The sequence below is a fragment of the Rhinolophus sinicus genome, linkage group LG01 (assembly GCF_036562045.2).
Source record: "Rhinolophus sinicus isolate RSC01 linkage group LG01, ASM3656204v1, whole genome shotgun sequence".
Classification (NCBI taxonomy): domain Eukaryota; kingdom Metazoa; phylum Chordata; class Mammalia; order Chiroptera; family Rhinolophidae; genus Rhinolophus; species Rhinolophus sinicus.
Window position 1 is genome coordinate 25,754,728 of NC_133751.1, and position 24,057 is coordinate 25,778,784.

A 24,057-nucleotide genomic window follows, 5' to 3' on the forward strand; every position below is an offset into this window, starting at 1 on the left:
ATGTGGAAAAAAGATCACAAAAAAACCTGAAGAACAATAAAAAATGACTTGTTCAATGCATAAAGGTCTAAGAAACTCAGAGTACAGAACAGATTGAAGAAAGGTTGGAAGTATTAAGAAAAAATGTGACTGGAAACAAGTGAAGAATTTTGACATATATGAGTGACTTCCTTCCTCTACTAATTTCTGATAATAAAATATAAATATGTATTTCCCTAGTTAAACATAGATATGCTATTTCTTCTAATAAGTATGTATGTGTCTATAAATTATAAATAGAAATTTCTATCTATCTCTGTAAGTAGGAAGGGTGGATACAGGGAATAGTGCATAAGTCAGAAAATTCTGTGAAAAAATTGGAATTGTACTCCAGAGAAAAAGAAACTGATGGGCCCAGCGGTGACACAATAATAGAAAGACGTCGCAATAGTACGCCATCCGATAATAATAATGTTATAGTACAACAGCAACAATTTGAGCATTTATTATATGCCAACCACTAGTAATTAAGGGCTTCTGATATTAATTAATATTTACTATTATTCTCATTTTACATGTGATGGTAAAATATAAGTAGCAAAAATGGGGTTTGACTATAAGCAGTTTGGCCCAGAGGTGAGCTTTTAAGCACAAGCCTACACTGCTTTGAATTTACAAGAAAAGACGTGACTAACCAGCCCAACTTTCCCTTCTCCTGGGAGAGGAAGCTTCTAATTTATAATAACACTATCATGCCTTAATGCAATCGGTACATCGAAATAGGACCTTCCTGTCACCAGGAGGTGATGGACTAGCGCATGGGGGGCAAGGTGAGGAGCTGCAGGGAAGGGAAATGCTGAGAAGCAACAGACCACAGGATGTAGGACACAGAGAACCCACACCCACCACCCTGTCACTGAGGCTGACTGTAGCTCCCCTAGAGGCAAGGACTCTCAAAGGGACTAGAGTGGACTACTACTGCCATACAGACTTTGCCTTGTTCCCAAGATAGTCTCCCACATGTGGAATAATTAGAAAATGGTCTTCCAAGTAGAATTTGATTTGAACTGGCAGAGTCAAACCTTATCACAGGAACCATTTGGCACCAAATTGGCAGCTAGGAGGAGAATCAGCAGATAAACGAGGACAAATGCTCCTAAGTGTGAATTTAGATTTGAAAAACAACCTGCGTCAGTTCATATATGCTGTGTTTAGAAAATATGGATACCAACCGTCAGGACTCACTGAGGTTAATTGAGTTGGAAAAATAACATGATGAAACCATTTGAGAAATATTTGTTCTGGAAACCGAATTTGCAAATGAATTATAGAGTAGGATCAACTCAAAAGCCTACAGAAGCCAAGGAGGTAATGAATTATAATGGAGTAAAACAGGCAGAGCTGGTTTCTTTAGAAGAGGGTTCATTTCCTTATTAAAACCCATACACTATTATTTACTTCCACAAAGAAATACGCTATCTCCTATTTTGTTTCTCAACACATGGCTCTTTCAGGCTGTCTTTTGTTTTCCTGGCTTTGATGGAGAGAATTATGCACAGAGAAATAGTTCTCTCCTGCGGACATTCAATGATGCAAGCATGATGATAAATGAGGACTGACAAGCCCTAGTAATCAAGGAGACAAGAGGAAGTTGATGGGAGGATGGAAGGCTGGAGAGCGCACGCCCCCTGATGAGTGCAGGCTCTGCGTGCCAGCAACTGGTTTGCACCACACAGAATGTGGACCCAGTGTTGTCAGACCTGCCAATTGTTCAAGAAAAGCGGACAATCTACATTTTTATGTGAAATAGCTTTGAGACAGGTTAGTCAGTATGACATCAGGCAGTTAGGAATTCCCTGGTAGACTGAGCAGAAACTGAACTGACCATATCTTCCAAGCCCCAAGATAACCTGCTCCTGCAGGGCAAAAACCTTAATCATACTCTGCAGCAACTGGAACATTTCAAACATCTCCCTTAGGCTGGAGCAACAGAGTGGATCTGATAAACACCATACTGGTGGGCACCATCATTCCAATATTCCCATCCCGGGTAGAAATAAAAATATAAAAGTAAGAGCCTTTTGCCTTAGCTAGTGGGCTTCCCAGTGTCAGATACACCCTCCCATTCAGGAGCTGTAAACTTTTCTCCTGCTTTTCATAAACTATCTTTCTTTACAACGCTTTGCCTCTCTCTGGTCCATGTGTCCATTCTTCGGCTTCACGGGACACGATCCCTGCTTATCCCCAAAATTGCCGGTAATCCTACATCAGCTTGACCTTCCACTATTTACTTAAAACGTTTTAATTCATAGGCAGACCTCTTCTTAAAACCTTTTACTCCTATTTGTTTCTCCCATGACACTCTCCCATGTTTCTTCCTTCTTACTGCTTCTCATCTCCTTTTCTGGATCTTCCTTTCTGCTCTCACTATATCCTCTACCTGGTCCCATGACTTTAAGCTGAGAACCCCTCCTGGGGAGGCAGGACAAGGTGAGACAGCACTGAGCTGAGGCCCCAAGCCCCTGGCATATACTCCATTATCCCATTGGATTTAAACTACAAAACATATATTCAAAGATAAGACTATTAAGAATTCCAAAAGGGGGCCACAGGCATTAAACCCCAAGCACGGACACTTCTGAGCATGGGGCCCTAAGCTACTAGTTGCATGCTGACAAAGCGGGTCCTGCCTCCAAGAAATTGTCTCTGACCAGCCCGTCACCAGACTGAGCTAGCTGCCCCTTTCTGTGCTCCCTGCTTACCCCATATTGCACTTACCACATTATGTGACTACTATCTATTTCTGTGTATGTTTCACAAAGCATACTGTAGACTTCATAAGGTCAAGGAATTTGGCTAAATAGTTTTTTCTTTTTGATTTCTAGATCTCAGGATTGAAACTGCTTCTCAGTGGGCCTTTGGGAAGGTGTTAAATAACCTCACAAATATACTAACTGGCTGAACTGGACCCCACTTATACACTGTTGCTGCTCGGCCCTACCAGCACCACCATAATGACAGCTGTCGCCCTCGCCTCCCAGCCAGAGCAGCCCCAGCAGTGGGTCACACCTGACCCACAGTATTACAACCCAACACCTATGGCCACTGTCACCACCACTGACTGGGGAGTCCTCATGCACAGCTCTGACTGACAACAGATCACCATGTCTGAACACTTGCCAGACAGGACCCATGGAGGCTCTGGCTTCCTCGGGATAGCTGGGAAAGGCTGGGTAACACAGCTGGAAAGATGGAAAAGTGAACACCACAAGGAAGCAGATTTCAATAATGAAAGACAGGTGATAGACAGATGTCAGCAGATATTTGTCTGTCATTCCTTCTCCTACTGGATTGTTCTGAAATGCAGTCATTTCATTTGGCCTCTCTGGAAATGTCTCACAAGACTGGGCAACCAGCTATGTTAGTTCTGAAGCCATGATCAGCTTGGTAACTCCTTGACACTTCTCTCCCTCCTTCCTTGCCTTTCTTTCCATTTCCCCTTACTCTTGCTTTCCTGAGATTGGATGTCAATAAAACATTAGCACAAAAGCTATCCCCTCAGACTGTCTTCTCTAAAAAAGCCAGCCTGTAGGAATTGGTAGTGGAAGTGGAGTAGTGATAACGGCGCACATGCTGTGGTATCAGAATCACTAATGCTCGTAGTTGTGGTTGATTGGGACAACGTGGAGGTTGAGGATAAGCCTGGGGATGTCACGTTGCCACTGCAATTGATCAATATGAGGGTAATGATAATTGTAGGACTATGGCTGTGGTTGGCTACTGATGATGGTATTGAATCCTTGTTAGGTTCGGGCAGCTAATTGTCATTTTAAGTCACCATGTGAAAGCCATAGGTGACTCTACGGCAGGTGGTAAGACCAGATCATAAATACATCAAGCAAGAACCAGAGAAACATCAATAGGGTGTTAGATCAGATGACTGAGACTTAAGACTGAACAGGAGAGAATTCACTAAAATGGACAAGTTATCTGTAATATGGAATTTAATGTCTAGCAAGTCTTAATAATGTCCCAATAAAATGTAACATCTATCAGTCCTAAGTTATCTGGGATGCCTCCTGTAATGCAGGGTCTCAGCTTCCCCTCCTCACATAAGAACACAGGATACGGTGAAGGCAAAAAGGAACCACAACAGAGCCATAGGTAGCAGAGTCATACCACTATATTCTCGATGGTGGCTGGTCGAGACACAAACACAAACACGCACCAGTACCCCAATGAGGGGTCTTCCTGCACCCCAGTCTTGCTGGAGGCCGGGGGAGACACAGGAAGTAGAATCAACACGATCCACAATGTAATCCACTTGCTAACCGCACTTATTAGCAACAATCAGTGCTTCCTAACGTAGACACAGCAGTTATTTAGTGACTAATGGCTCACTGGTTACAACTGATGGCCAACTAGTCACAGCTGACGGCCATCTACTACCCGAGCCAGCACCTTTCCACGTGAGGCCGAGAGCCTGGAAACTGCTCTCTGGGACTCCGCCCCTACACCTCCTTAAAGACTGGATTCTCACCTGCTCAGTAAGTTGAGGTGGATTTGTTGGAATTTACTTGGCAGAATAATGACAAGGAAGGGGGTGTCGCGTCCAGTGCAACACGGGCAGTGAGGGAACAAGAAGGGGAGGCGTTAAGTTTTTAAGAAAGAAAGAAACAGAGATTTAATGCAGTTAAATCATGGAGGCCAAGAGGTCTCACAGCCTGGCAAGAGACTGGAGCCCCGAATCGGGCCAACTGGTGGCTTTTATTGATAAACATACAAGGAAGTAGCATTGATTTTCCATGGTCTGTGAGTCTCATACATCATATCAGAAAACTGAGTCAAACCAATCACCATTGTCTGCAAACAGCCGGAATAGAAAGTCCCATGATGTCTGTCGTGCAGGGAGGCCTGCGGGGTCTCTGCTCCCGCTCCCCACATAAGAACGCAGGATATGGTGAGGCCAAAAAGGAACACCCACGGAGCCATAGGTAGGGGAGTCATACCACTACACTCTCACTGGTGGCTGGGTTGTAGAAACAAGAAACAGGAGCCACACAATTCTCAACCCTCACTGCGCCGCTTGCAGGCTCAGCCACCATCTTCTTGCTAGCCCCCATTCTTTGCTAGCGTAGCCACAGCAGTTATATTGGTGGCCAATGGCTCACTGGTTACAGCTGACAGCCAACTAGCCACAGCTGATGGCCATGCAATCACAGTTGATGGCCATTTACTACCTGAGCCAGCACCTGTCTATGTGAGGCCGAGAGCCTGGAAACTACTTTCTGGGGCTCTGCCCCCACAATGTCTTAACAATTACGATATGTGCCTCCCCAGGAAAAAATTCTTTATGCTGAAACTAACTGATGAATAAGGAGGGAGAGCTGATGTAATCACTTCACTGACTCACTTCCCAAGCAGGTTGTGGGAAGGAATGTAGCCACATAGCCAGAAGCTCTCCTATGCCGGGGGAAGGTAGGGGCTGTGCCCACCTCTATTGACACTGTGAGTTCTACTGGTGGTCCCCACATGGTTCCACCTGGCTTGAGTTGTCCCCCCTCCCCCCATGGGGAATCTTACTCGTTGTTGGCTGACAAACCACCTTTTGGGGGGCAAACAGAGAGACATAAAGCATAAGCATAAAGATGAAGCAAGGTCCCAAGAAGGCACAGTCTCGCAGACTCTTCTTTCCTTAGGGAAAGGCACGAGGGGACAGTCGGTTAGGCTGCTGTGTGACAACAAGGGGGTCAAAAGGCTCAGGAAAAAGATAATATAAGAAGATATGCAAATCCACCACCTGAGTATATTCTCCAGGAGGGACCAGGGGAGGATCCCTTCACTAGTTGTTACTCCTTACCCTTCCTCCAAGTTCTATAAGTAAATAACCTTTTAAAATAAAATATTGCAGCACTCTTGCAAACAAACAAACAAAAAGAACGAACGAACGAAATATACTAATGAATGGGTACTAACATCATTGAGAAACTGTTAGCTGTCCTCTTCAGGCCAAGGTTGACGTGGAAGATCCTGGTAGAGCACCGGGCTTCTTAATATCAATTTAAATATTGGGATTCTGGAAAAGCAGAGGCCAGGTGGATATAATTACCATGCTGAGCAGCGTGGATAGAATAGCAATCAAGGTGCCTTGGCCCAAAATGCCAAGTGATCCATTATTACAGCTAATTGATGCTGGCTTTCCCAGAGATAGCATTGACAGACAACCATCTAAAGCAGTGGTTGTCAACGTGTGGTCCTGAGATCAGCAGCTTTAGCATCACTCAGGAACTTGTTTGAAATGAAAATTCTCAAGCCCCACCCCAGACCTACTAAGACAAATTCTGGGGATGTGGGCCAGCAATCTGTTTTAACCAGCTCTCTAGGTGCTGGATGCTACAATTTGAGAACCATGGAACTAGGCTTTGGCTTCATTTGCACAACCAAAATGAATTGAAAACTGATGAGTGTAAGGCTGATGTTAGATACTACGACACAAAATTGCAGTTTCCAGTTACTATATCTAAGTCACTTCACAGATCCAGATGGACTGAAGGGAAATCCGTATCCCCACGATGACACTAAAAGTATGGCAAATATTTCTCTAACTCTTCGTCAAATTTGCCAGAGTGATGGTGCACTGGAGAAAAGGGAATGCCCAGACTTCCTGAGAATGGTTAGAATGAGGTCACAGCTGACACTGAGATCAAGGAATGCAAAACACCACCATGGTTCTCCAGGTGAAATGGAGCCTTATAGGTACCAGACTGTAGATAGTGTTTGGGCTCAAGTCCATCTCACAATAGATTCAATACCTCCAAGGACTCACTCTGTTGCTATGTCTCTAGTCTCTGGATGGCTAATGGAATAGACATAATTAGAAGTTGGCCTTTGGTTTCCTGACCAATGAATTAAAGAACATTATGATAAAAAGGTGCAATGTATCTTCCCTCCAGTCCAAGATAGTAAATCAGAGGCAATATTAGCTCCCAGCAGGCATTGCAGAAACTTGGACCAACAAACACTTAAAAGCTTCAGGGAAGGTGATTCCCACAATATACCGAGTCATTTCACCTATCTGGCCTCTGCAAAACATCACATGGGTCATGGTGGGTTCCAGTGGACTATCACAAACGTAAAGTAGTATTTCCAAATAGTTCCTGTGCTTAAATATTAATTTTATTGGAGTGTCTGTCACCTCATTTGAGCTTGTTTTATTGAATGCTTTATTCTCGATTCTCGTCAATAGAGAGGATCAAAAGCAGCTCCCCTTTGTATTGCAAGGGCAGCAGTAAATCTTCACTCTCTTCCCCGAGGTCTGTGTTATTTTTCCCGCTGTCTATCACGGTCTGTTCTATAGTGATCGCAATCGTCTTGATATTCCACAGTGCAGCACGATAGCCTTCTATGCTGATTAGCATTTTATTAATTGGACCTAACAAGGAGAATGGGTCAAATAATTGGAATGCCCTCATAAAACATGTATGTGTCAGAGGGTCGGGGGTTAAGTCCTTGATCATCAAGGGGACTGTAACATCAGTAAAATTTTTAAGGATCCACTGGACTGGAACGTGAAGGGACACATCCCCTGAAGTAAAGCCCGGGAGTCTGATTATGGTACACCAAGAAACTGTGCAGTTGGAGCTGCCCATCATGAGATTGGTGTTAACACAAACTCCCAGAGAAAGATCTGGAGGCTTAGAAACAAATGATTGTATTAAGGAAATGATATAAGAAAAGACTCAAGTAGTCCAGAAGATGCAAAACATATGACTTGTTGACCTCCACCTCCATATCACCTGACCCTTTTGTACTGTTGCTACTCCCGCAGCTCACATCTATGGCTTCATGGGCCTATAACCAACTGATGGAGAAGGAAAAATCTTGAACCTAATTCAAAGACAGTTTGGTATGCTATACTGGGTTCTATAGAAATGAATCACTGTCACAGTACAGTCCTTCTTGGGGATGACCCTGAAAATATAGCCATAGCTACAGAATGTTCTCAACAACCAGGTAAATAGGATGACCTATTTTCTGGGTGTCAGGCAACTTCTCTCTTTGGTCAATCCACTGCTTACACAATGGGCTAATGAACAAAGTGGCCATGGTAGCAGGTTCAAATCCTATACATGGATCCAGAAGCAGGGGTCCTTACAACCTCCTTCCTTGAGGAAGTAGAGAAAGCATCTTGTGCTTATACAAGATTCAGGATATTAGAACAGGATGCGAGTAAATCTGATTGGTAGAGGGACGTAGTATAGGAAACCCAGTTTATGGATCACCCTAAACCCATTATTCCCCGTCTACCTTTGTTCCCACTAGGCAGCAACCACTATATATTTCACTATATATATCACTAAAGGCCTATATATTTCAGTTTCTTTTACCCAGTATATCATGTTCACTTTTCAACCAAAAATTACACGGCATACTAAAAGTCAAAAAATATTGTTTAAAGAGACATGAACTAGCAAGAGTCAGATAGATATGGCATGAATGTCGTCCGAATTATCAAAACAGGAATTTGAAAAAATATGATTAATATGCTAAGAGCTTTAATGGAAAAAGTAGACCACATGCAAAAACAGAACACGTAAGAAGAGATATGAAAATTCTAAGAAAGGATCAAAAAGAAATACTAAAAATTTTAAAAAGGCCTTTAATGGGGCCATCAGAAGACTGGACTCAACTGAGGAAATAATCTCTGATCTTAGATAGACACTTCCAATTAGTAAGTTCCAAAACTGAAAAGCAAAGAGAACAAAAAATGAAAAAAGCACAGAATATTCAAGAACTGTAGGACAACTATAAAAGATGTAACACATATATAATAGAAATACCAGGAGGAAAAGAAACAGAAGAAATATTTGAAACAAAAATGACTGAGAATTTTCCCTAAATTAAATGTCCGACACCAGATCCAGGAAGCCCAGAGAACATCAAGGATAAATGCCAATAAAAACCAACCAGCAGCAACAAGACCCAGCAACAAGAACAAAAGAAAATCCTTGGCACTGGCATTCAAACTTCAAAAACCAAAGATAAAGGAAAAGTCTTGAAAGAAGCAGGGGCGTGGGTAGGCAACTCATCTATAGAAGTGCAAAGATAAGAATTACTTCCCAGAAACCACATAAGCCAAAACGGAGAATGAAAGTGTTAAGCAAGCAAACAAACAAAAAACACTACCGACCTAAAATTCTTACTCTGTGAAATTATCCTTCAAAAGTGAAGGAGAAACAGATTTTCCCAAGTGAAAATTGATGGTTCACCACCCAGAGTCAGTTCTCTTTCCATCACCATATATTTGATACCCTTTGCCCTCATCTACCATCCCCTGCCCCCTTTACCCTCTGGTAATCACTAAACTATTGTCTGTGTCTATGAGTTTTGGTTCTTCATTTGTTTTTCTTATTCTTTTGTTGTTTTCAGTTTCATATACCACATATCAGTGAAATCATATGATTCTCTACTTTTTCTGTGTGACTTATTTTGCTTAGCATCATACTCTCAAGATCCATCACGTTGTCACAAATGGCACTAATTATGTATATATACCACTTAAATCTATCTAACTTTGTAAACAACTGTCATACCAATAAACTTGAATAAAAAAAATTGATGAAATTTCTTATCAATAGACGTTAAATTCTTCAGAAAGAAGAAAAATGATATAGGTCAGAAATTCAGAACTACATAAAGAAAAGAGAGTATCAGAAATGAATAACTGAAAGCAATATAAAAACTTCTTTTTCTTATTCTTAATTCATCTAAGAGATAACAGTTTGTCAAAATAATACTAGCAATGTTTTCAATTACGTATGCTTGTGTATATATGTGTACATGTATACATACGTATATGTGCTTATGTATGCTTATATATAAGTGAAATGAATAACAGCAGTAGAAGGGATGAGAAGGTAGAATTAAAATTGTTTTGCTTTTATACAGTCCTCATACTACCTGTGAAGTGGCCTAGTGTTATCTGAAAGTGGACTTGAATTAAGTGTAAATGTATATTGCAAACTCTAGGGCAACCACTAAAACTAAATTATGTTCAAACAGAGCAGACTCAAAGCAAGGAAACTTATCAGGAACAAAGATGGACATTGCAAAATGATAAAGGAGTTGATACTCCAAGAAGACATAACAATCCTTAATGTTTATGCACCTAACAACAGTGTCAAAATACACAAGGCAAAAACTGAAATAGATGAATACACCATTGGAGTTGGGATTATTAACATGCCTCTATCAGTAATGGATAGATCTAATAGGAAGAAAATCAGTAAGGACATAGTTGGACACAACACCATGAATTAACTGGATATAACTGACATTTATTGATTACTTCGTCTAACCACAGATTCCACACTCCACTCAAGCTCACATGGTCACTCACCAAGCTAGACCACACTCTGAGCCATAGAACACACCCAAATAAACTTAAAAGAATATATACCATACTATGTCTGCTCTCAAATCACAATGGAATTAAACTAGAAATCAATAACAGAGACAACTAGAAAATCCCAATATTTTGGAGGTTAAACACCACACTTCTAAATAACCTATGGATCAAAGAAGAAATCTATATTCAGTTAAGAAACTGAATAATTAATAACCTTCCAAGACAGAAAGAACCAGACCCAGATGGGTTCACTGGTGAGTTCTACCAAAGATTTTGAGAAAAAAATTATACCAATATTCTACAATGTCTTCCAGAAGACAGAAGTAGAGAACACTTCATAGTTTATCCTATGAAGCCAGTCTCACCTTAATACCAAACCAAAGACATTATTAGAAAGCAACAGGCTAATACCTCTCATGAATATTTATGTAAAATACTCGACAAAATATTCGCAAATCAAATCCAACACTGTTTAAGAAGAATTGTACACTATGACCATTTGGAATTTATCCCAGGTATGTGATCCTTGTTCAACATTCAAAAACCAAGTAATGTAATCCATCACATCAACAGGCCATAGAAGAAAAATCACATGGTCATATTAATAGATGCAGAAAAAGCATTGTCAAAATCCAGCACCATTCATGACAAAACCTCTCAGGAAAGTAGGAATACAGCAAAACATCTTCAACTTGATAAAGAACATTTCCAAAAAAAAAAAAGAAAAAAGAAAAAGAAAAAGAAAAAAAAAAAGCTTACATCACTCAAAGCTTTCCTGCTAAGATCAGGAATTAGGCAAGGATGCCCACTCTCGCCACTGCTTTTCAATATTGTACTGGAAGTGCTAGCTAATGCAGTAAGACAAGGAAATAATAAAAAGAATAAAAGTTACTCAGATTGGCAAGAAAAAACATAAAACTAGCTTTGTTTGCAGATAACATAGCTGTCTATGTAGGAAATTTAAAAGAAATGAAAAGGAAAAAGAAAAACTCTCCTGGGACTAAAGTGATTATAGCAGGGTTGCAGGATACAAGGTTAACAAACAGAAGTCAATTGCTTTCCTTATACCAGGAACTTACATGTGGAATTTGAAATTAAAAACACACAATCATTTACATTAGCACCCCCCAAAACAGAAATACTTAGGTATAAATCTAACAAAATATATACAAGATCTATATGAAGAAAACAAAATTGTGATGAAAGGTATCTAAGAAGAATGAAATAAATGGAGAACTATTATAAGTCCATGGATAGACTCAATATTGTCAAGATGTCAGTTCTTCCCAACTTCATCTATAGATTCAACACAATCTCAATCAAAATCCCAGCAATTTATTTTGTGGTCACTGACAGACTGATTCTAAAGTTTATACAAAGATCAAAAGACCCAGAATTGCCAACTCAATAGAGAGGATGTGGAGCCACAGAACTCTCATTCATCGCTGGTGGGAATGAAAAATGGTACAGCCGCTCTGCAAGAAACCATTGGCAGGTTTCTTAGAACACTATGCATACTCGTACCGTATAATCCAGTTATTGTGCTGCTTGTATTTACCCAAATGAGCTGAAAACATGTCTATGCACAAATCTGCACATGGATATTTATAGCAGTTTTATTCATAATTACCAAAGCTTGGAAGCAACCAAGGTGTCCTGCAGTAGGTGAGTGAATAAACTATGGTACATCCAGACTATAGAATATCATTCAGCACCAAAATGAGCTATCATGCTGGGAAAGACATGAAGGAAATTTAAATGCATATTATTACATGAAGAAGGCCAATATGAAAAGGCTGTATAATTCAAGAATAAGACTTTAAGGAAAAGGCAAAACTAGAAAGTCAGTAAAAATATCAGTGGTTTCCAGGAATTTGGGGGTGGGGAGTAAAGATGAATAGACAGAGCACAAAGGATTTTTAGGGCAGTAAAACTATTGTGTATGACACTACAATGGTGGAAACAATATATATTCATCAAAACCCACAGAATATATAACACCAAGAGTGAACCGTAACGTAAACTATGGACTTTGGGTGATAATAATGTCAGTAAGTTCATCAGTTGTAATAAATGTATCCACTATAGTGGGTGATGTGGACAGTGGAAAAGTTGTGTATGTGGGTGGCGAAGGGGGTTTCAGGGACAGAGGTAGTATATGCAAAATCTTTGTACCTCCTGCTCAATTTTGCTATAAACATAAAACTGCTCTAAAAAATAAAGTTTATTAATTTTTTTAAAGGGGGCTATTTATGGATGTCATATATATATAGTAATGTTTCTAATTCTCTTTTCTTCTATTTTCAACTACGATATGTAATATGTTCTAATTGTTTAGACATTTGGAACACCAACACATTATATCTCAGCATCTCTACCAGCTGTTGGCAGCCAAAAGACAAGTCCCTATTGTCATAATCTAAGCACCCAGCTAAGTGCCTAGCCCAGAGTGGATGCTAACTAAATGTTTATTGCAGTCTCCAGGGAAGGCAATGGTGTATAGGGGAAACAGGACCAAAGGAGGAGTTCAATTAACATTGCTTGGCTATTTCCTAGCCCCCATGACCTTGGGCAAATCACAGGTTCAGAGGTTCATTTTCGAAATTATGAAATGGAGATAACCTCATCTTTTCACAAAATTGTTGTAAGGACCAAAGGTGATGCACTAGATATAAAAGATTTTAAGTTGCAGAATGCTTTACAAAAATCAGCTACTGTTGCTCATGGTTCAATGACTAAATAGATACTAAGTTAAAGGGAAGAGAAAGGGATGGGCTGGATAGAAACAGAGAAATGAGAGAATTAAAGGAAACAAAGATAAACTCAGTCATCACCATACAAACTACTTGGCACAAGAGTCTGTGCCTCTTCCTCCTTCCACGCACACAACAAACAGACATCAGACAAATGTTTTCTCTCACATTTTGCCCAAGTTCCCTTAGTCATCAATTTATCAAGTGTTTCCTGAATGCAAACAGGTACCAAGCCTTGAGTCTGGGAAAGGGCACAAGGTATAATTACTGCCTTCAAAGAGGTCAAACTCTAGTGGAGGAGACAGACACGTGAACAGATTGATACAATGGAGTGGAATTGGAGGCCCCCAAATGGAATTGGGTAATTCTTGAAGGATTCGATACAATCAGGGAAAAAGAGATCAAAATCAGAGAAAGCTCCCTAGAGGAAAGGATCTTCCAGGATACATCTTGGAAAAGGTAGTTGGCAGAGAAGGAGAGAGCATTCTAAGACAGAGAAGACCAGGTTGTAGAAACAGACAAGGGCATCAAATCAAAGAGACCTTGTATGCAAGGCTCTGAAATCTTATTCCATGAGGGATGAGGAGCCACTAAAGGCTTTTAAATGGGAAAGATGGCTTGACCAGATTTATGTTAAGAAGCTTTACTCTGTCCTCTGTGGATATCGCTACTGCTGCAGGCAACTCTCTCAGTCACCTGTTGCTGCTCAGCCTTGCAATATTCCATCCAGTCTCTAAAAGGAGTCAAATTAGAAAACTATGAAACCACTGGTCCACAGGGCTTGCTCTACTCAGACTTTGCAGAGACTGGGGCCTTCCTGGACTCTCTAAAGTTCTCAAAAGTTTAAAAAAAAAAAAGCCCTGTTAGTTAATTTCTTACTTGAGATCTCACTTGCTACATGATTTCCTTATGACTGAATGAGTTCCTGATCCTTTCTCCCAACAAGTGGAAGAAACCCTGATTGGGGAGTCTAATCTGAGCACTGAAAGTTTGTGGTAGAATTTAAGATTTATTGCCTCCGTTTCCTTATTATACAATCTCCAAATCGTAATTATGAAGTTGCTTTCTCTTCTCAAGTCCTATCAGTAGAATACTGAATGTATGAGTGACAGACACACATGGGCACCTGGGGGTTTGGTCTGATAACACATCACTTGGCACCAATCATTTATGTTACTACTAAATCACTTTGAGACAGGGTTGACACCCAAATGTAAACTCATGGATTTCTACAATACAGATTTTGTCAACGTGCAGAAGGCAGCTAAGCTCTATTCCTTTGGAAATGAATTTCAACAACTTTACATTACGTCAATCTCTTTTAAGACAAGTATACTTTAAAAACAAGCCAAGGTCTAAGGATAAAACTTTGTGGGTTCAGAACTCGCAAGAAACAAAAATGTCTTGGGTTCACTAAGGGGATGAAAATGGGTAACTCTCCCTTTCACCATTACATTCCTACCCCAAACAGCATCCCAGGGCTTGTCCAAAGACAGAAGACCCTCATCATGGGGGGAAGTTCAGAGGTGGGGACTGAGGGTAACCAGGGTCTGACTGTATTCCTCCCCCCTCTCCCCCCACACAACAAAGCTTCAGGTGGTCTGATATGCCAAACATACCACCTTACCTGCCTTTCCCTGTTCCCCCTCCCCTCCAGGGCAAGATTTGGGAAGGAATATTTTTAAACTGGCAATATCAACACCAAACGCAAAGAAACTCATTATGTTTGATTTCTTTTCAAGTCACCTTACAAATTTGTCTTTATAGCATAATGAAAACATTCAGAGACATAAATTGTTGCTTAAAACTGTCCCCTGTAGAACTTATCTCTTCCGCGGTGAAGAGATGAAAAGGAAAAATATTTCCAAGTCCTCTGCATTCCTTACTCAATAGTCATCATATGAACTTCAATTGAAAAACAATTCACCAAGTGTTTAAAAATCTGTTTTAATTATATTTTCATGAATTCCAAGAACATCATTGCAGTCAATGTTACAAAAAGCAGAGGGACATCACAACATGCGATAAAAAAAATGGATTCACCATGAAAATAATGTGTGTTGGTGCTAAAATATAGTTACTTGTCTCCCTGAAGGAAAAAAGTTTCTTCTAATTGACTATTCACCTGGATTTTATTATAAGAAAGGTGTTGTTGGGTGTTTTTTCTTGAAAGTTTGAGGGGAAGTTTTCGATTTCTGCTATTGTTAGTGTTAGTGTCTGATGAAAATCCCTCATTCTGAAAGCCGTTATTTGCAGTCTATAAATTAATCAGAAAATGCGAAAGTACAACAAATAGCTTGGCAACTGTGCTGTGTTACATAGAAAGCCATTAGCAAAAATATGTAACAAAATTTATGTAAAACAAACAATTTTCTGTCCTTATATACAGAAGTTTGCTTTATTCCTCCCACCCTCACAGCTTACTCTAAAAAGGAGAGGGTCTGGGGGAAGCAGCTACTAATCTCCTTTGAACTCCCATTCTGGATGGGGTAAAGAAATCTTAAAAGGTAATCACTTAAATCTTCTTTTAACTGAGTTATAAAAATGCATTGGGACTTCTCAACAAAGGGAAAAAGAGGAAAGATGATCATGGCTTTAAAATAAAGAATTCATCCCTTTGTCCTTTGCAAAGTTATCTTAATTAACTCACGAGTTAGAGAGTAAAAATACCTACGTGTGTGGCTGTGATCTGAGGACACAGAGTAAAGGACATGTAGGTGAAGCATACGGATGTTATACCCCAGGCTGCTGAGAAGTTTCACACGTAGGACATGCACACATTTCATACCGGGAGAGTTCACAGGGAAGAAAGATCCTAGGTACGTGGGAAATGGGACCCGAATCTATATACAAATGCATAAACAGGAAGAACACATGGAGTCCAAGGGAGCCCAAAATACAAGTTTAAAAATGCATTTTCAAATCATTTCAAAGCCAAGGACCATTTTTACCGAAAACTGACAATTCTACAGACTACCTTGTAAACATGGGAAATGCAGCTTTACGGAATTCACAGTCTCAGAAGAAAGTAAATTTCTGGTTTGTCCTCACTGCTTGGCTCTGTCTGCAAAGCAGAGTGATCCGGACAGAACCGGTCGGCGTGGCCCGCGCGCAGGGCTGTGCACGCGCCCTCGGGGATGCCGCGGCCCTCCACGCCGCCGCCCGTGGCGTCCCTCAGGTAGCCCGCGATGTAGGAGCCAGTGGAGTGCCGGTTCCCCACGGGCGGGGGCCCGGAGGCTTTGTTTCGAAGAATCACGCCTCCCACATTGCTGGGGTTCACACCTTTCTGCTTGTTGGCTTCCTGCTTTTCCCTGGCACGACTGGCAATGTTGCGCACTCTGCTCTGACTTCTGGATGACAACTTCCTGACCAATGCCCTGGGGAACGGATTGGCATCCTGCTTTGCATACAGCATTTGGCAGCCATCTTCCTGGTCAAAGGACACGAGCTTCCGCAGCTGCTCAGTCAGGGCATCTATCGGCTCTATGGACTTTGTCTTTATAGGTACAGCCTTCCTGTCTCTGATGCCAGTTGTAACGAAACTCTTACTAATACACTGGTACTTGCTTTCAAAATTGCAGGCGATGTCCTCTGATGTTAAGTCTCCCAGACTTTTGGATTTGCAAGGACTGGGCAGTTTCAGAGCAGGCAGAGGAGGGTGCCGGGCAGGGTTGGATGCAGGGGCATGCAACTCTTGAGCACCAGATGGGGGCTCGCAGGTCTGGTTCATTTTTGCATCTGAATTTGAGAAGTGCTTATGCATAAAACCAGCACCCTGATAGGTTAGACAAGAAATACTTTGATTTTTGACACCTTGGATATTGTTGACTATTTCAGACACAGAAGGGTGGAGAGTCTCTTTACAGTAACCATTTCTCAAGCCTCTTTGAAAATGTTGCACCACACCCTGACTGTACTTCAGCTTTAAAGGAGAAGCGAAGTGACTTGTGTCTTCTCTCCTGTAGTCACACGTTGTTATGGACAGATTTTCTGAGTCTCCATCCATTTCCACGAGACTGCTCTCCCCAGAATTTAAACAAACAGTGGGATCAGCTATGACATCTCCCAGTGTCAAGTCAGCGGAAGAGGCAGGGCTGCGGTTCCTCAGTATTTCCCAGTCTTTCCCTTTGGTGGGACTTTTTGATAACGGGTAGTGAGACGTATTAGAGGAAAGAGGCAGGTTACTTTCCATGGCCCCTGTCTTGGCCTTACCAGAAAGGTCATCATCTGGTTTGGTTTTAGAGACAGTAAGAGTGCAGGCGGTCTCACAAATGACTGTGTGCGTTGAGCGTTCAGAGGCCTCAGGACTAGAGAATGCAATTGGCTCAGGAGACGAGCAGAGTAAGGATGACTTGGGGTTTCCCTTGGAAAAGCCATGCTTGGAGGGCATTTTTAGGTTCATAGTGGGTGAGAGAGGATGGCCTGACATCACACTGGTGCTGTGAAGATGAGAAACAACTGTGAGGTTCGCCTGATCGCTGGTATCACCAACCTGGCCAATCAGTGCTGAGATGGAACTACCCGCCTCATTCTCGTTCGTTAAAGTGACATTGTCAATAAGATGAGAAATTTCACTCTCCTGCAGAATCGCTGTAGACTGTAACTCAGGTACGTCAGAACAGAGTATAGAGACGTCTGACAAAGAAAAGGAGGTTGCAGGTCTGCCCTTACCCCAATTGCCTTCCAAGCTCTTAATCTCCAGGTTGCTTTGAGAAAAGATGCTTCCAGACAATGTGCTTTTTCCTTCCGCAAAGCCGCCAGCATTGCCATTTTCCTTGGTTTGCACACCACACAGATCTTGTGTTGGGTTAACTGCAGGATTAAGAGCCAAATGCTTTGGGGAGAGGGATTTGTTGGGGCCGTGGTCTTCCTGGCAGTCAACTGACATATTTGATTTGGTTCTCCCACCTGTAGGACCTGGCATGTCCACCTGTTCTGTGATTGACATGTTAGCAGTAGAAATAGCAGAGTGCCCTTGGCTGATGTCTTTGTTGAGGAGCGCGCTGGAGGAAGAGGATAACTTTTTGTTGAAATTTGGAAAATGTTGGTCTTTTATACTTGCCTTCCCTTTTCTGCTGCCATCCTTAACGTCTGCTGAATGAAACAAACAACATTTTAGGTGACATGTAGCACTTTATGTAAGAGCTGCGAACACTCATGTTTGTCTTCAGACAGACAAATGGAGAATGTAAATCTGTTACATCGTGACAAAATATAATCATGGAGTGCATAGATTTGCAACAAAGTGTCTGTGTGATGAATAAATGGTAAAATATATTCAGAGGAATTTCACTGAAGCTTCCCTTTGAAAATCTATTACATCAGTTAAGGATGTAATATTCATTACCAAAAAAATGTCAATGAGTTACCATACTTTTACAGTGAGGATTACCTTAAGTTGTTTCCTATTCAGATTTGTACTACACAGAAGCATGCCAATAAAAACAGAACAAGACAGCTCTGTTAAACAAAGTATTGTGGTACCTGTAAGCAAGATACTATAAGCTTTCAAAGTTAAGCATGTATTAATAAAAAACACAAGTCATATCATTAAAAAAAAACATTTTAGCAAAAGATCTAATATAATTAATTTCTAAAACAAATTGGAAAGTGCAATAAATGTATTAAAATATCAATATCTGTTGAATTTAAATGTAAAAATCAAGAATTGGTCATAAATTCAATGCCACTGCTAATAGCTAGTTTTCTGTTAACCATATTTTTGTTTTTAATACATACATTTCATGTCACATTCTCCCCTTAAAAGGGGCAGTAAAATATTAAGCACAGTAAGGAAAACTATAAAAACACACAATTCACAGTAAGTTGGATGTATCCCATCCTGTTTAGTATAATGCTAAGACAATACTAAGTGTTCAAGCACTCTTGATCACATTATTTAATAATGTTTAAAAGCTTTTAATCATGATATACAAGAAGAATTTGTTTATTATTTTCCTAATTAAAAATTTCACCTTCAACGTTTGATAAACCCAAAAATTATAAGGAAAAAAAATTAAATATCCTTTCATGTTCCACTCAGAGAAAGCCACTGCAAGCTTTTGTAGAGAAACAGAACTATGTATAGAATTTTGTATTTAGCATTTTCTTCACTTACTATTGTTTTCTACATTATAATTTGAATCATTCCATGCCTGTGTATTGCTCCATATTTACCACAGGTTTTTATCTATCTATCTACCTGAATGACTAACTTATATTAATTGTTTTTTAATGGGAGGAAAGAAACATCACCTCAATATTGCTTCCTAACTCACCTTGCTGAATTAACATCTTAATTTTGGCATTAATAGATTTATTACTGATTTCTATTAAATACGGCTTTATTTCCCCCCAAATGGAGCTTTGAAATAAATTTTAAAGCACACATTTCATCTCTTCTGACATTGTTCTTAGCAAAATTTCAAACTTTTAAACTCCCTTTTTCTCCTTCAAAGAGGTCATTCAAAAATCAGTTTGTCTCCCTAAAAAAGCTTACAATAAAAATCAATACAAATAAGATGGTTTTTGTGAGAGAGTAGATCATTGAAATTAGATTGTATGATAAAAGGAGAATTTTGCTAAAAGAAAAAGGTATCACGTTCTACTTGTCTGGGATGCTTCTGATTTAATTCAAACATATTTGTTGCAGAGACATCGAATAGACACAGTTGTAGTGCTTCAATCATTTAAAATCAGGCAGGAGAAGGAGTCACCGACCGAAGTCAAGAGCTCTTTGGGACACTGTAAAGCAGGCATCGCTCTTTACCAAGTTCTTGATATGAGTGAAGCATTACGCTCAGATTAGGGGGAAAGATGGGTAATGCCTGGTCCCTAGGCTTGAGGAGCCTGTAACTGGAAGGAGGGATAGACGTGTTTCCTTCCCTGCCAACATCCAGGCATCAGGGAAGTGAGGCCACAGGAAAACATGGCCTGAGCTACCTCTCGAAGAAGCAAAGATTTCTCAAGTGAAGACAGTGGCTTGCTTTTAACATCTGCCCTTTCCTCTTTCTCCATAAACATTTCCAATCATGGAAATGTATTATAAACATTTCCAATCACGGAAATGTATTATATGGCAGGGAGAGAAACACAACTATATACAACTTAAAAAAAAAAATCAACATAATTCTATTTGAGTTCAGAACACTCAGTAAATATGGTACCCACATAGAAAACCATGATGTCTGCTCATATTTTGCAGGTTTCACCTCCCTCTCTCATACCTAGGCTCTATGCCATCAGACCTGATGGTTCCTCTTATCCCTCACTGTCAACTTCACATGTAATTTTAAGGCCTTAGGAACTAGGAAACAGCTCTTCTACCCCCCTGCCCTCTCCCAAAGTTTAAAATCTGGTCTAAAAGATAACGTTAAAATTATTATTATTTTTTTAGTATATTTTATACTGACTACAAAATGTCAACCTCGTCATAATGATAATCAGAGATCAAAATGCAGGGGTTTATCTTTAGAGAAACTTAACGTATCTTACCCAGAGAGTTTTCTTTGCCTTCGGTGTCTCTTCCTGTTTCGGATATAGGCAGTGACAAAGCCCCGAAAAAACTTTTGTCAACAGGCATAGAGATTGGGCGCACTTGCAGACTCCGTGTGGTCCTCCTCAGGACACCGTCTTGATCTCTGGCAGGCTCAGACACAGAATCCTTTATCTCTACCATTTCCTGGAGGCCCATTTTGTTCTTCTTTCTGCCTTTGGCTGGAGCGCTAGCTGTGCGCCGCAGAATTCTATCTCCAATTGATCGCTTCCGAACATAATGGGAACTGTTTTCTGAAGAACTGTGCCTGGGATTCTTGTTGAACAGTCCTTTCAGACCTTGGAGCTGTCTGTTCTGAAGATACAAGAGGACCAACCACAAGTCAAACGAATGCCACTGTGGCAACAATTTGCCTTTTAAATGACAGTTCCATGAAAAATGGATACAAAATGAAATTTTACAGCCATTGGTAGTATAGACTCAGACCAAGAAAACAGCAGCTCACAGCATGTTTGCACAGTGCCATGCACGTCTTCTCAACCTTACTGTGTGGGGAAGGCAGCCTTCCATTTGCATAACCAAGCTTTCCCAGAAGTTTCCTACCCAGAGATGATAAGGTGGTAGGAAATGTTTCTGCAGTTAATAGACTGCTAAGAACTCCAGTCGCCCTAAAGCAACAGATGCACATTTCGAAGTGGTAAGCAGGAAAATGGAGTGACATGAAAAAGCATGCTGCCAGAACCATTTGAAAAGAAATATGCCAGTGAGAAGAAAGCACCATGCTGAGAAACTACCTTTGTAGCTCCTAGAAAGTGCAATATAGTATAACTGGGGTTGAGTATTAAAGGGCTCCACTGCAAGGGAAAAAACAAAACACAATTGGGGTTCCTTCAAGAAGGTCGCACACAAGTCAAAACAAAATTGAAAAATGCATATGCTTCTGTAAACCCTTTCTTCCAGTTTGCAGGGGTTTTTCACCACAGGTTCATTCATTGTTCAACTCACCACTGCCACATTACGGCTTGGGAATCCCAACCCAAACAGACTTTGAAAGTGATAAACAATATGACTTATAAGTGGACACTTATTCAGGAGACAGAAGTCCTATGGCACACTTTCTTTTTCATATTTGAATTTATTTCTGGCTCACGTTTTAAACAAAATCTGAATTTTATTGTGTCCCTCAAGCATGAGAAATGCTAAGAAACGACTTAGTCAACCTGGGATTCCTAGAACTCAAGAATCATTCTTTGATCATTCACATTTGTATGTATTTAGGCTGAAGAAAGGGTCTCAACAAGCAGCACAAACAGAAACTCAGGACTAAACATAGAAAGTTGTGAAATAAAACTTCATCATTCTTAGAAATTAGGATCCCTAGTGTCCCCCCACCCAGACTGATGTCAGATAAACATGTACCCCTAATTTAGGCTCAATTGGTCCATTGCTTAGCAATTAGCTTATAGTCATAATAATATTAATATTAGCCAACATTTTTGAGCATTTACTACGGGCCAGGCAGATGTCTAAGGATAACACATATTTATTAATGAGGTAGGTACTATGTTACCCTCATTTTACAGATGAAGAAGCTGAGGCACAGAAATGGTAAATGCTTCTGAAGGAGAAGCCCCAGGCTAGAACAGAATTTCGGCAAAAGAGCACTGAACATTCCTGGGCTTTATTCAATGCTCTTACAGTCCCTCTAAATCACATCTGGTCCAAAAAATTCATTCCAGTGGCCAAGTCCCCAGTTACTTGGCATGACCAGAGGACAGCCTATTGATTTATAAACCTCAAGTGAATTCTAGAATGATGAGAGCAGCATCAGGTGGAATACATTTTCGTGGTCTCTTTTAAGTCTTTTTGTGGTGGATGGCTTGGAATTCATTCATGAGTTTTAGGTTTTCAGTTAAATACAATGGCATCAAATGAATGCATCCTGCTTAGCACTGGCTGGAATCACAACTTGGTTAGTACAAGTAATTCATCAAACATCTGTGACACTACATTTCCCACTGCAGCCAGCTGGGACTTTTTAAGAAGTAAAATTCAATTTTCAACTATATCTTCACTGTTTTAGCCAAGCAGATAATCATCTAAGAGAATCGTAGTTTTCTCATAAGCCCAGAAAGGACCCCCGGGTGGAAGGAATGAGGACACACCTCTAAGGACTAGAAGGAGCACAGGTGGATTGGGACCTGAGGGCAGGAGAGCACACTGGGCTCAATGGGCTTCCCCATAGTTTCCTGATAAAGAACAGCTCATTATGATGTGCTCTCCTTTGATGCAATTCGTCAGTAAATAACTTTGTTCAGGACCATATGATGGCTGCCTGTGGCTTTAAGCCATAGAATCTTTCTCACCTTTCCGTAGATTTCATTGATTGTTATGTGGACAAATATGGACGCTTCTGTCAGTCCTTCCAAATAGACATGCCGGTAGCCTGATAAAAGGGGAGAAAGTCGTTTTCTTTCAGTTGAACTTGCATTTGGCTTTCCCATGGATGTTAGTGAATTAAGTATCTGACTTTACCACAGTTCTTTACATTTCACAATGCCTGTTAACACTCACATTATCATTTAACACATTTTATATATCATGTTATATATTGTGTATATCGTATATGTTATATATTAAATCTTCCAAAGAAAATGGAATGGTCAGTCTAGAGAGAAACGGCCAACCCATACCTACCAGGCACTAAGCTGCTGAAGGTCACAGTTCTTTGCCCAACAAAGTCTCGTCCAATAGGATCATGATCCCACACGAGGAACCGAACCAAAGCTATTTCTGGCATGTGTACTGTAAATGTCAGGGTTTCTTCCCACACAGGGTTAAATCCTCAGAAAAATAGGAAAAGAAAAATCAGAAAAGCAAAGGGTTGCCTCAAAATGAATTGGCCATAACATTTGCAAAGCAGACAGTGACAATTGCTTACAATTTTATGAAACTGATGCAGACGACCAAGCCATTCCAGGATGCCTTACTGAAATAAAGCCTTGGAATTTACCCAATTGCTAGAAAATAATTGCTAAGAAACTTGCCTGTAAATGATTACATCAATGCTAATAATCTTTGATGCCAAATTGCATTGTAGAGAATGTTCTTTTAGACAATATTCAGGATGCTTCAATACCGTCACAAAGCATCTATAGAAGCGATCTAAGAATGTTTTAGCAAAAATCATAAAGAATGATTCCCACCCCATCCCATCAACAGAATTATGCTTCTCGCCCACCGAAGACTGTGCTGCTGTAATAATCACCAGCAATCATTTTATAAGGTTCTGTACTGATTTCAATGCTACCATATATCATCCTACTTAATTCTTATAGCAATCCTCTAAGGGTAGCAGAGCAGGCTTTGGTTTTGTTTTTATCCAATTAAGAAAAAAATGCATATTACTGACTTTCAAAAAT

The 24,057-nt window shown here is 40.4% G+C and overlaps 1 protein-coding gene across 1 annotated transcript in view; it reads right to left on the reverse strand.

Moving 5' to 3' along the window:
• Positions 1-15,071: 15,071 nt before the first annotated feature.
• The window catches only part of PLCH1 (phospholipase C eta 1), a 190,335-nt gene continuing 181,349 nt past the window's right edge, over positions 15,072-24,057 (reverse strand). The window contains exons 21-25 of the mRNA XM_074326762.1: positions 23,333-23,479; positions 23,002-23,081; positions 21,430-21,489; positions 20,635-20,989; positions 15,072-18,234 (exon numbers count right to left, since the gene is read on the reverse strand). Coding sequence (XP_074182863.1) covers positions 16,151-18,234; positions 20,635-20,989; positions 21,430-21,489; positions 23,002-23,081; positions 23,333-23,479 — 2,726 coding nt within the window. The 3' untranslated portion in view covers positions 15,072-16,150. The remainder of the gene's footprint in view (positions 18,235-20,634; positions 20,990-21,429; positions 21,490-23,001; positions 23,082-23,332; positions 23,480-24,057) is intronic.